At 32.5% G+C, this 14,666-nt stretch overlaps 1 protein-coding gene across 7 annotated transcripts in view; it reads right to left on the reverse strand.

Moving 5' to 3' along the window:
- Positions 1-266: 266 nt before the first annotated feature.
- Positions 267-14,666, reverse strand: part of LOC126968397 (GATA-binding factor C) — a 136,512-nt gene continuing 122,112 nt past the window's right edge. For 6 of the 7 annotated variants that reach the window (XM_050813411.1, XM_050813410.1, XM_050813408.1 and 3 more), the window contains 3 exons: positions 3,425-3,638; positions 2,686-2,825; positions 267-1,965 (listed from right to left, as the gene is read on the reverse strand). In XM_050813411.1, the coding sequence (XP_050669368.1) occupies positions 1,939-1,965; positions 2,686-2,825; positions 3,425-3,638 (381 nt within the window). In that variant the 3' untranslated portion in view covers positions 267-1,938. The remainder of the gene's footprint in view (positions 1,966-2,685; positions 2,826-3,424; positions 3,639-14,666) is intronic. The other variant, XM_050813409.1, reaches the window with a different exon arrangement.

A 14,666-nucleotide genomic window follows, 5' to 3' on the forward strand; every position in this document is an offset into this window, starting at 1 on the left:
AATAATTATAATATAATAATTAGTCATAACTTTATACAGACCCTTTTTCAAATATTAAATAAATACATAAGTAAAGTTAATATGTCACTCCTTTTCCGTCAATTTTGTTGGAAGGCAAATGTTTATTATTAAGATATAGTAAACTACTTGTTTGACCTTTATAAGAAGCCAAGTAATAGATAATGCTTAGTCACCGATATGTCATAAGTCTAACTTTTTAACGGGCATTTTTCGGAAATTGTTTTGAAGACTCATAAATAAAAGGCTTGTTGAAATATCAATGATTGATAATTTATTCGCAATTTTATTTAAAATACACAACTTCACAATGTTCTGTTTTAAAAACTAAAACTTTAGTTACGGGAATACAATAATGGGTTGCTCGTGTCTGTGAGTGATTGCTAGTTATGTAATTACATGTCATTTTTAATTTCTACATTTTCATATACATTCATATTTACATAATATATTTTAAAATTCACTATGTCATTTGTGATAACAGATATTGACTTACTAGCAGCTTTTTTGGAAAAATATCTAACAACCGCCTTAACTGTGCGCTTTCAGACCGCTATAGAATTAATTATTACCATTTTTTTAGTAAGTTGTAGCTTTTTTCATAAATGACATAGGCATCTTTATGGCCACAAAAATACAAATTGATTTCTTCAATATTTAGGATTGTTACAAGAAACAAACGAACCAAATCTGTGACCGCTATTTTGAACCCATTTACAAAAATAATTGAACATTTAAAACCGTATTTACACATATAACTATAAGCTAATCATATAAATTACTATTGCATTTCGATTAAGTCTACTAAAATCAAATTTACAAAACTTTTACGAAATATCTCTGAACACAATTACTTGCGAAACGAAAATTAAATACAAAAATATGATAATAAAACAATCTTTACAGGAACGTAATATAACTTAGAGAGATATTTACAAAATACACAAATTGATTTAAACAATGCCTACTTATACGAATTATGAATGCAGACAATAATCGACCTTATCATAGTATATAATACTGTACAATTTCTCTAGTTACAAAACACTCAAGATTAATACTTGCAGGAAAACAATCACTGTATATTATAAGCATTCTCGTGTAGAAATACCCAAAATAGAAAACGCAAAGTCTTTATCAAAACTTCATTAATCAAACACCCATTTACAAACCATGATGAGTATTCACTAGTTAAGGTAGAAATTTTATATCTTGCGTAATTCAAATAAGGTATAATTCAAAATCGTATTTAGCAGAGACAGTCTAAACATCGCTATATTATTTCTCTAACGACTGAATTAACCGGGCCAGTGTAGTAACCAAATATCATTTTTTATAATTTAATTAAAATAATTTGTTATGTTTTTAAAGTGATAACCCTCACTTCTAGGATCAGTACACAAATAAAATTTGAAGACAAAATTTTATGAACGATGCGTTGATCTAACAGATCAAATGACGTATCTCATAAAATCTTGTATACTTTGTTCAACTCTCAGATTGAGAGAGCCCCGCATCGTTCATAAAATTTTGTTTAAAATTTTATTTGTGTATTAATTAAAATAGTTCAAATATTCTTGCATTTAAGAGGTGTTTCAAATGCAGTCCTCAATTCCAGTAAACTTTTGTATCACTATAACTGATTGAATTCGCAATGCTTTTTTAAAATTTCTGCTTTCATTAGTTTCATTTCTGTACCTGGATTTTCTTATAAGATATGTTTGTATCAACGTACGTTTTTGTACAATAACATGTGTAACAAATTTCAATTCTGTTACAGTCTTACCATTATCATAAGGTGTCAATGATGACGAAATTCTTCCGTCAGTATGAAAATGAAATCACAGTACTACGTTACTTGTTCCGTTAGTTAGGAAACAAGTAATAGATTTAATAAATTATCTTTTCTACGGTTCCTTATCACGTATATTCACTCCTCCAGCCAGTCTGTGAACAAAAAATATATTTTAGATATTAATTTATGATTTACCCCCTTATCCATAATCGTCTGCTAACTTAAAGCATTCCTAATTCGCACTCTGTCTTCTTCTATCTAAGTTATCTATCTTCTGGCCTAAGTCAGAATGAGAAAAAACGCTACTTAGCGGCTGTTTAAAGTTAGCGGACCATTATGAAGGGGGTTAAACTCTACACTGGGTTAACTTTATTGTATTTTTTTGGACAAAATAAGGTAAATGGTGAAAAAAGGTTATAACTTAGGAATTAATTGATCTGGTAAATGTAATTGTAATACTTGGTAATGTAAATTATTGGTATACTATATTAATTATTATGACGGGTACTCACAATATATATTTTATTAATTTAATGATGATTAATGCAATTGGATCGAAATATCGGCATCAAATTAATAAAATTGAGTGAGTACCCGTCATAATAATTAATATGTTAAAGTTACGCGATGATAAAAGTTTATAAAATATATATCGGATATTCGATATATCTAAGAACACAAGGATTAAAAAAATGATAATACATCTGCCTTAAAGTCTATCTGGTAATAAAAACCACTTTATCATTCAGTCGTTAGCACCAAATGAATTAATACACCAGAATAAAACTGAAAATTATGTTTGTGATTTTGTGACTACTATTTTAGTAGCCGATTAGATTGAAAATATCCAATCCAGTCTATATATTACTCACCATAGAATTGAGCTGCGCTAGGTGATGGTGATGGTAGGGGTTATGGGAAGTCGGAGGTGGAGCGAAGCCCTGGTGTGGTGCGCCGTACCAATGTGACATATGTGCCGCTGCAGGGTGGACCAAACCTACTTGGTGTTGACCTGTTAACAATTTTTCAAGAATAGTATCAACATCTTTTGTTTCACCATCGAAATGAATAAAGACTGAACACATTAAAACTGAAATAAAGACACTGTAATATTTTGACGTGATAATTTCCGAAAAGACCGAAACCGAGCAATCGATGGAAAAATAATACACACGATTAACGTATCACTATTACTACTTGTTTTGCGAGCTCGTGGAACGAAAGTGGTAAGAATAAATGGTAGACCAATGAATTAGACTTCGATAACAAAAACTGTAAACACTAATTTACACAGTAACGTTTCGAATTTAGCAACAAGCATTACTTTTGCTGTTTGAAATTGTTTTGGTTAAAATACATTAAGTTATTCATTAAGAGGCAGAAATTACTATATCTAAATTATCACATCTGTATTTAGATGCATTTTTACATTTTCATCATACCAAATATCGAGCTATTTAATTAACGTATGTTTGGGGTAAAAACTTCTAGAATTTAAAAGATAAATGTTATGCACGTATTAAATATGTACAGTGAATCAAATTTTTTGTCAATAAAATTATTTTGTTAATATGTAAGCATAGAAAGCATTGTGTTATTTTAACTACATACCGAAATCCATAGCTGAAGGGAAAGCAGAGCCACCAAATCCTTTGGTAGCATCTCCCAAAGGTTTCATCATATCTCCCATTACTCCTCCGAGAGCGAGTGCGCAAGCCCCTCCACCACCCATGCCCATTCCTCCTTTCTTCTTCTTACTCTTACTGCTGAGTTTCCTATTTCGTGTTTGAATTCCTTCTTTTTTCATTGTTAATGGCCGGTTTACCTGTAACAAGATTATATAAATTAGCTACATAATTAAAAAGTTTTCTTATTTGCTAGGTATTTATAGGTGTTCGATTGTGAGTGAGACTTTAAACTGACAATTTCTAGTCTCTTCATCATATACTAAATACTAAGTACTATGTACTGATTGTTAAATTACCTTTTTACAGAATATTAGAAGTCAAAATCCAGCTGTGTTTTAAATTATATTCTTAATATATATTTTTTGCCCACCTTAGGTGCTCTCAAAATACCTGAGTTAATAAGTAAAGAATTAATTTAAACATGATAATTTGCTTATAATCAGATAAAATAGCAAAATTTATCTTTTTTTATAATTTATAATTGACTACATGAAGTGTTTTGGATAATCCTTTTATCTACAGATAAAACCTAATTGAAAAAGCAAGGCTAACAATCATAACAACTGGCTCAGTGCTTTTGTTGCTTTATGACTACGACAAGACATTAAAGCGGTATGAAAAAACATTTACAATACCAATTTTGAATGCTAAATGAGCGGCATAAAAGCAGCCGGGACCATAAAATGGTATCACAATAGTCATGCGCGAATATTTAGCTGTTGGTAATGCCGACATGCGTGAGGATGACGTATCGTGCATTCTAATTGTTGCAACTGATGCACCGCAGCTGGTGGGAACTATGAATACTTTGAATCTGTTCGTGAATGATGTCACGTCCTTTTGACCACAAAACTGGGTTTCTAGAAAACGCTGATCTGGATGACTTGTTTGGTGATTTTGGAGCCATTTGTTTTTTATATAAGACCGTGCTTAGGACTATTGTCAAGTAATTTTCTCCCATCTTGTACATTGGAAATATCTTCTTGGCAGATAAATTTATACTACTTTTCAATTGCCTGGTATTGCTAGAAATGATGGGTGGAGGTGATAGCTTAATCATTTTGAATATCACACTAGTTCGTCCCTTTATTTTATTAATAAAATCGGTCAGAAGGCGTAGCTATGTTCAAAATGTTCAGTAATTGGTAACAGAACATAGAACAGCGTGTTTTTTCCAAACTTTTATTTATATTGATATCTATATATCCATTCATTTGATTTAGAAAGTGAAATTGAAGGTAGTAACTTAGTGGTAGTGCATTTAGTAAGGCCAATCTTGAGAGCGCCTAATATAATTTTAGTGTAGTTTGTTAGGAATATTTGGAGTACATCAATGAATTTCGATGCAAGTTTTCCAAGAAATGTGCGTCACACCGAACGGACGAAGAGACAATGAGTTATTCATCGCCTTCCGTGGAAGTTGGCAGCGGCATGTGGCCCTTATGCACGATTTCATTGCGCTTGCCGACACCTTCAACTCATCCGTGACCCAATCTTATTTATAACTCTACCACTTATCGACAGAGTGGGTTATAGTCTGGAAGCCCTCACGTTTGCTCTATTTTTACCAAAGATTTCTATATAACCATTTAAGTATATGTTTGAATTAAAGCTTTTTGAATGTTTAATGCATAATTCTAAACATAATTAAAGGAAGTTTTATATCATGATTCAGGGATTTTATTTCAATGTGTGCCATTTTTGGTGAGGTAAGTCTTTTAATCAATGGCCTCTCCATTCTTTCCTCTTACGGGTGTTTGAACCAGAGCCTTGGCAGTTATGCTTTTAAACAATTTGTTATTTTATAAATAAACTCCTTCACTTTTAATGTTCACAAATTTGCACCATTTTCTTTATGATCCACATATCTTTATATGTTTGTTCAACTCTCCAGTCATCGCGCTATCTACAGGATTTACTACACCTTTGATAACATGATCAACCCTAATAATGGTTTAAATTATGGTTTATTATTAATGGTTTGATTAGTGGATATTAAAATCCCTTTCAACAAACGTAAACCGACATTGAAATAACAGACTTAATAAAGCTGAGAAGTTTCTCTTCCCAGAGGTCGACAGCGACGATAAAAATATCAGCGATTTAACAGTAACAATAATAATTACTGTTACGTTGGTAATTACTTAACGTCATACATGACGTACATGACAAGAATAAGGCCTACAGGCCTCATTCTTGTCCATTAATGGGTGATATAAAATATGTATTTTTAAAAAAAAAAACAGGTTATTTTACTTCTTTGCGAGCGTTTGGGATAGATATTATGATAGTGAATTATTACGATACGCGTTCACACCGTCAACCAGATTTGATAGTTGGTCAATCAGACGATTTTTGTAATAACCACAGCCAATGGGCGAGACTTAAATTAATTTCAATATGCTTAATTAGTAAAACATAAAAATATTTTATAGATATTTAAATGAACTTTATTTTAGTAAATTATGCGGTTTAATAATATTTTCATTCGTTGTATTTAGTACTTCCTTTATTAAAATATTGTTCTTTTTACTAACGTAAAATAGCACGAGGAATAATATATTTTAATTTATACACATACTTTTTTTACTCAGAAAGCAATCAATTTTAAACCTTTTTTAGTACCAGTACATCAGTGGGAGGCTCCTTTGCACTGGTTGCCGGCTAGATTATGGGTATCATGGGAATAATGTGTAAGCATTTCTTTGTTTCAGAAAGGGCCGCATAGCTATTGAAATTACTGGGCAAATGAGACTTGATAATTATGTCTCAAGGTGACGAGCACAGTGGTAGTGCCGCTCAGAATTTTTCGGTTTTTCAATAATCCTAAGCAGCACTGCATTGTACCGGGCAGAGTGGTTCAATTACCAACAGCTGAACGTCCTGCTCGTCTCGTCCCTTATTTTCAATAAAAAAAATAGTACTTAATTATAGCCTGAATGATAAATAATCATAATTATAAATTACGTCCACAAAAAGACCTGCTCGAGTATAAACAAAGTTCTTTGACAGATTTTGTAAATAACTATTATGATAATCAATAATAAAAACTAATGCATCAATAATTTTATTTTAAACAACATACTTACATACTTATAATTGAGTGTTTATTATCTCCTAGATAACAACACTAAATATTCTAAATATTCTTGATTTACTCAGTAGCCAAAAAGATAATACAGTCGTTGATTTAATCTCCAACAATATGGTTTTAAATTCAAAACTTGCACGCCATGAGTCATATCGGGTGTGGTCTTTTCGCCGTCGCAAGAACGTTCGGGATAATTGCATCCTTAATTTTGATTAAGAGACAGTTATTTTGGCAAAAATTTCAACTGGGACAGTGCAGTGCGTGCTAATTTGAAATGGCCCTAATACGTTCCCTCGAATCGCCCACACATCTCGCGGGACGCATACCACGCCGTCGCATCTTCAATTGAACCAATATAAAACGCATTAAGATTTCTACATTCGCCGGCAGATTTAGTGTGTGCAATCTAATCAGGTCATTGAAAAGCCTTCGCGTTCCTACATATTGACCAATTTATACGAAAAATGCACTAAATTATACTAAATTAACAACACCATTGTGTACCAGTACTTTTACCATTTGAATATATAAATGATTTGAGTTTTCTTTAGTGTTAATTCCGCCAATATTTGTTTTTAAAAAAGAGACACGAGACAGTCTCGTGCCAGATTTAGCGAGACAACATGTCCTGAGGATGTCTCGTGTTGAGGCGAAACACGTGTCGAATTGTTTTTTAAAAACAAATATTGGCGGAATTAACACTAAAGAAAACTTAAATCATTTGTATAATTATGGATTTCCGCAAACAAACGCCAAATTCAATAAACCATTTGAATAGTTAAATTTGCTACTTGACTTTAAGGTAAGGATAAGAAACAACTCACAGATTTGACAATGACAATGTGGTTGAAATAGTAATTAATATTAAATGCTTGTTCCATTCAGCTTATTTTAATTTAAATTAGGTACTTTTTACAGTAGTATAAATAAGAATATGAAGAAACTTTTTAAAATTTGTTGGATTAGTTTTAAAATATAAGAACCTTTTCTATACCAGTGGAAGCCTCCTTTGCACAGGAAGCCTGCTAGATTATGGCTACCATAATGGCGCCAATTTCTGCCGTGAATCAGTAATGTGTAAGCATAGTTTTGTTTCGGTCTGAAGAGCGCCGTAACTAGTGAAATTACCGGGCAAATGAGACGTAACTTCGTATGTCTCAAGGTGACGAGCACAATTGTAGTGCCGCTCAGAATTTTTGGGTTTCTCAAGAATCTTGAGCGGTACTGCATTGTAATGGGCAAGGCGTATCAATTACCATCAGCTGAACGTCCTGCTCGTGTCTTCCCTTAGTGTCATAAAAAAAGGTACCATGTACTATTTACAGTAGTATGAATAAGAATATGACGAGACTTTTTAAGTTTGTGCTATTCGTTTTCAAATATAAGAACCAAACAGCGTCAAATCACTTAAAATCAAGTTTGAATGTAGAACCCAACCAGGAAAATGTATATGAATCACGTGGTCTCTGTACGTCGTATGCATGCGAAAAACATTTCCTGATACGGTTTGAGGATCTGTGAATGACAAACAAACAGTGCATCACTACAATATTGTTATTTAACGTAGTGGCAACTTAAACGATATTCTATTAAAAAGTAAACTGGATTTTTTATGAATATGGTCGAGTAATTGATACGCCCTGCCCATTACAATGCAGTGCCGCTCAGGATACTTGAAAAACCAAGAAACTCTGAGCGGCACTACAATTGCGCTCGTCACCTTGAGACAAAATGTTAAGTTTCATTTGCCCAGTAATTTCACTAGCGATCGCGCCCTTCAGACCGAAACACAGTAATTCACGGCAGAAATAGGCGCCGTTCTGGTACCCATAAACTAGCCGGCATCCTGTGCAAAGGAGCCTCCCGCTGGTAAAACTGGCTTACTTATATCTCTGTCATGTAATTCATTTAAATTTTCTTTTGGTAGTCTCAACTTTCGTATGAAATCTAATGAAAATAATTCAATAATCTAAGCTTATTGTAAATGTTATAATAAATTGTTATGTTAAATTATTTGCTTTTGGTTGGTTTTGCGCTTTTGATATCTTTTTTAGCCGGTATTGGAATTGCCGGTAGGTCAATGACATTTCATTTTAAATATAGTATGCCCTTAATAAATAGGATGACGGGCACAGTGATACTAGAACGGGGTCTATAGTTTTTCAGGCCATTTCCTCAACGACTCAGATTACAATATAACTTAAATTATTAAAACATTTCGTGGGAATATTAACTTTATATGTTTCAACATGGCATCGACATGAATGGCGACGTCTCATATACCAGCATCTTTGAAGAGGGACTTTAAGACCTCGATCGAAAATGTGACGAAATAATAAAAATATTTTTGGAAGCAATTAGACTTAATCATTGAATAGTTCATATAGATTATAAAACATAGATATTATGGTGGTTGTTTGCTTATTAAAACTGCACCGCAATTATCTATTCTCGTTTCTTGTAATTTGGTTATGGCAAATTATAGTGCAGACGATTTCCTGTAGATAGAGAGCATAGACAACATACGCATTGTCATCTGAGTGGCGAATCTAATGACATGTGTCTCTTGCACATAATAATATAACCATATTGTCACCGAGCAACACAGTTCGCACGCAAAATCGCAATATACACTTAAAATAATAAGCAAATTCTTCCGAATCCGAGAGGAAGTAACACACACCTTAGCACCAGGAGTTCCTAGAGGACTAGCGGGGGCTCCCAGCTGCAGACCATCGCACCTCGGAATTTCAGGTATGTCGGCCTATTATTTAGCCATAGCTGATTGCAATTTAAATACCTTTTCCTACGCACGCGCTAATACAATGACTTCTACAAGCAATATTATAGTACCACGACAAAATGCGTTTAATTTAAGTAGAGTTATGTAAGTAATTCAAAATTAGAAGCAGTGGTTACATTCTTTGAGCTGTCAGGTTATATAGTTAAGACATCCGGCGAGTTAGTGCAGAAATTGCTTAATAACAGGCCATTATAACAGGCTAATTATCTATCTGAGTGGGAGACGATGTGCTTTGTATACACATTAATGATGCATATACACTTATATATAAGATTACATTGAATGTGGCATAGTTACAATTTACATACAAGCACATAGTAGATGTGGTCTAGCTTCTGGGCTTTTCAGAGCAAATATTCTTAACTCTAGCTGTGTTTTAGATAATAATGATGCACATAAACCTCGATAAAGATGAGATGTATACGGCTAAGTTACCATATACAAATTGACATTGATTATCTATGATCTAAGGTTATATCTATGGTCTTGACTTTTGAGAGTTTAATTCTTAATTCTAGCTGTGTTATAAATAATAATGATGCACATAAGTCTCAGTAAGTATAAGATTAAATAACGATGTATATGGCTTAGTTACAATCTACAAATTAACATTAATTATGTATGTCTAAACTTCTATTTATAGTCTTAACTTGTGAGAGTTTAATTCTTAAGTCTAGCTGTGTTATACATAAAATGATGCACATAAACCTCGGTACATATAAGATTAAATAACAATATACAAGGCTAAGTGACACTCTACAAATTGACATTAATTATCTATGGTCTAAGGTTCTAGCTATGGGCTTGACTTTTGAAAGCTTAATTCTTAATTCTAGCTTTGTATATGTAATAATAATGCACATAAACCTCGGTACATATAAGATTAAATAACGATGTATGTGGCTTAGTTACAATCTAAAAATTGACATCGATTATCTATGCTCTAAGATTCTATCTATGGTCTTGACTTTTGAAAGTTTAATTCATAATTCTAGCTGTGTTATTCATAATAATGATTGACATAAACCCAGCCAGCCTGTAATTTCGCTCGTGTTGCAGGATAGTTTGTGGTATGGAATTTACTTATAATAAAAAAATATTACCTACCAAACACTTAGCATTCTTTTGTTGTAGCTATTGCTATAATATATAAATATAGCTATGTTAGAAGTAAGTAAACTATTTCTAGTAATATATTTAACGCTCGAACTAAAAGCAGGTTAGACAAAATATTAAAATTTAATAATAAAGATGTCAAAAAAGAATTTCCATGTGAAAATATAAACAAAGGCGGCTAAATCATTTAAATTTATTCGAAAAAGCTGCAACAGTTCCCACTATACTCACGAATAGCGAGACATTTCACTATTTGCTCGTTTATCACGTGGAAAGCAACACGGCTATTCCGCAAAGGAAAACAATCATAATTACCTAGAGAAATATCTTGGTCATATGGCAGTGAATCCGTTTTCCGGCTTACTAACGATACACGCACTTTGCATGCAACATTCCGCCTCCTAGTACGGTAAGCCAATTTGGAAAAGTCACGAGTTAAAAGCTTTGTATGCAATTATGGTATTTTATATTCTATTAGTAGAGACTGTTTTTGTATGACAGTAATTTAAGCTGGCCCAACATACCATTTACCTTCGAATACTTGATCTAAGCTTTTATAAAGATGCAAATTTTTGTAGATTCGTCGGCGGAAAGATGAAATTCAAATTATTGCCTTGTGTCAAAATAAGTACATATCAATCTATTTTGATAATTGATCAGATGTTACTTATTATATTAAGTTAAAAGTCCTCAAACAACTTGAAAATTATTACTTGCGATAGAAATCTGTACCATAAAAACGGAATGCTAGATCCAGTACGCCGCAATGCGTTGTTTTAACGCCATAGACATTTCTATACACAAGTCTAAAAAAAGCACCAAAGAATTCACGCAATGAACATGTAATAAAAGGAAATTGCCTGCGAATGTGCGTGCTGTGAGTTATATGATGAGAGTGCGTGGGTATAATTATGTTAGGTTTCTAGATTGCATTATTATCAGTGGCCATCTGGCTGCAACACAAATGGTACATAAAACCAGTGAGGGAAATAGCAGACTCCCATAACAACAACGTGGAAAACTTCAGGTACTAACGCATTTTTGCTGACAGTTAGAAAACTGAATTCACATGATTACTGCTTTCATAGCGGGATTATTCAAGAATGCTTCACATCTAAGTGAACGTTTCCACGAACAGTTTTCTAGGATGCATGTCTTACTTATTATTATTTATTTCTATTAAATACAAACTGATGTTTGTGTAGGTATCTTAACTTGCGCAAGCTTTAAGGTTCCGAGGTCATATCGTATAGGTATGGAAGTATTGCAGCCAGTAGATGATTCCACAATTTGACTATATAATGTAAATAAATGCTGCGAAACGGGAGGATATCAAATGACAAACATCCACGTGATGAGGGTGAAATTTAATGACATAATAATGCCCAGTAGTGGAATTTGGCTACTGATTTATCTTATATCAAATCAGTCATGGAAATGACACATATGAATATCAAAATAAATTAGTTTTCATTATTGAATTTACCGCCACTTCGTAAAGGGTTGAAGTTCATGAGAAGAAATGGTAAGAAAGACATCGACACACTTTTAAATCAACATTAACATTTTAACCGTTTTACAAATCATTTCAATTGCAGTATATATTATAAAGTGATGCAAGAAAAATACTCAAACGTCAAACAGTCATTGCCTTACACGAGTAAGTCAAAAAAGTAAACCTGAATTAATGCAAATCAAAAGTTATTTGTTGTAAGTAAGCTGCATCACCCACATACAATGTAAATAAATAAAAGTATTTTGCGAGCGTTTTATTAGAGTTTTAAACTAAAAAACTCCTACAACCTGTGCATATTTATAGCTTATATATAGAGCATCTCTAAAGAGCAACAAGAATCATGTTTAATAGACGTAGAATACATAAATTAATTAAATTAAAACGTATAAGCGAAATTTGAAGAAATAGGTAACAGACAATTTTTTTTAATGTTTTCTTGACTGTATCTTAACTGTATCTTAACTAATATCAACCACAGTATATCTGTTAACCTTTGTGTTAAATATTCACGTTTTATGATAAAGAAACTAAAACTTTACCTTATATTTGAAATATTACAAAAATTAATAGATGTTTTGATGTAAGATTAGACTTTTTTAGATTCTATCGAGTCTACAGTGTTTACAGGAATTGTATAAAAAAAAGTTATTTGTCACGTAGGTGTTAATTAAGAAACAAAGTGATTGTACCTATATACCTAGACAATAGAGCATTAGAAATTAATTGTCAAACAACAAACAGTAACAAGACAATAGAAATCTAAGTGACGCTGAAATAGATACGTTACCGTGGGACTATCGCTGTTATAGCTTGATTGATATGCCTTTATCCAACAATTCACGGTGTAAGTGGTGCTAAAGAGTGGTAAACGGCGTTTCTCTTACATTTCTATGTTTTATGTGAATACATAACGCTACAAGAATGGACGTGTTTGATGCTAGTTGACTACATTGTCTTTTAGGAGTACCTACGCGCTGTTTTAAGGGAAGATTAGGACAATCGAGCACACGGTCACCTGATAAAATATGATGACCGCAGTAGGCACTCCGACACTTAGGTAGGTAGGTCTGGTCTGTCTGTCTAATCCTAGTGTACTCAGTCCTAGGAAATTAAAACTTGAGATAATTTTATTATTGGATTAATAAAAATACAGTAAAATCGAAAATTTATAGTACAATAACACGTTTTGAATTTAATGTTTCGCCGTCCAACATGAACCCAGCTTAATATGTGAACTGGCGAATTAATTTCCTTTATTCACCACCCAGATATATTAACGAAAATATTCCCTTTACTTAAGTAATGTTTTGAGGTGAAAAATTGTTTTTGGATGTGACTGAGCTGTCACGCCGGGTGTTCGGATAAAGTCGGCTCGAGTTTCAATCGGATAGAGTAAAATTTACTTTATGAATTTAGAAACAAAATATAGTATTGTATTTCGAATTATTATCGTAACCTTACTGAAGTTAACTCTTCTGCCGCTTGGTCTTGCCAGCTAGACTATCGAATGGCCAGAGTAATGCAGAGGAATTATAAAAGAGAGATACATCTCAATAACTCATTGTGACACATAATAATTATCGATTTCTTGACCGAATCACCATAAGAATCAACAAAAACCTGGATTAGTTATTATTCTCGTGAATAATGTTACAATAACTCTGAAATATTTCTTGATTACGAATTCAAAGCAAATCCTATGGATTTTTTTAAAATAACCAATCATCCTAAGCTACATGAAAATATATCTAATAAAAATGACATAACGCCATATAAAATTGATTTAACTGATTTGTACATTAATTTGTTATATAATAACATTAACATTCATATTATAATCAATAAGATATATGTTATACAATTGATAGATATCTTTAATGAATGCGTAACCATTGCGTTGGTCACAGAACACGCGGCGTGCTTCATAAATCAATCAACTGTACTTGATTCTGTCATCATTCATATCGTTTTTAATTAAATCATTACTGTAAACAGAAATGTGGCAAACATTTTATCTATGATCGAAGAATTAACGATTATATATAGGCATCGTGCTTGGAAAAAAGTTCATAAGTCTATTTCTAAATTTTGTGATCGTTACGGCCTAAAACCAATTAGAGAGGCATGACAATTTAAATGGTTTAATAGATAATACATAATCAGTAATATCTATACATATACATAAAATTGGAGTGTCTGTTTGTACTATTGAAATAACCGTTTTTTACTACATGTATATGATTATCTATACTCTAAAATAACATCTCTTTTTACAATTTTTGTCTATCTGTCTGTCTGTCTGTTTGTTCCGGAAAATCTCTGAAATGGCTGGACCGATTTCGACGGGTCTTTTATTGGCAGGTAGCTGATGTAATAAGGAGTAACTTGGGCTACGTATATTTTAGAAAAATAAAGTAATGTTGCAATGTCCAAGAAACGGTCTAACTTTAAAAATAATTTATATGGCAAAACAACATTTGCCGGGTCAGATAGTTAATTATACGTTTATATCGTTGGGTTGGATTTGAACAGATAGTTTTATTAATACAGGGACTTCCATAAGGCTTTTGTAAGCTATGTTTCGCTTACCCAACCCGTCGGTTTTCAAAACGTTTTTATCAACTTATATAAGTAGAACC

The sequence above is a fragment of the Leptidea sinapis genome, chromosome 15 (assembly GCF_905404315.1).
Source record: "Leptidea sinapis chromosome 15, ilLepSina1.1, whole genome shotgun sequence".
Classification (NCBI taxonomy): domain Eukaryota; kingdom Metazoa; phylum Arthropoda; class Insecta; order Lepidoptera; family Pieridae; genus Leptidea; species Leptidea sinapis.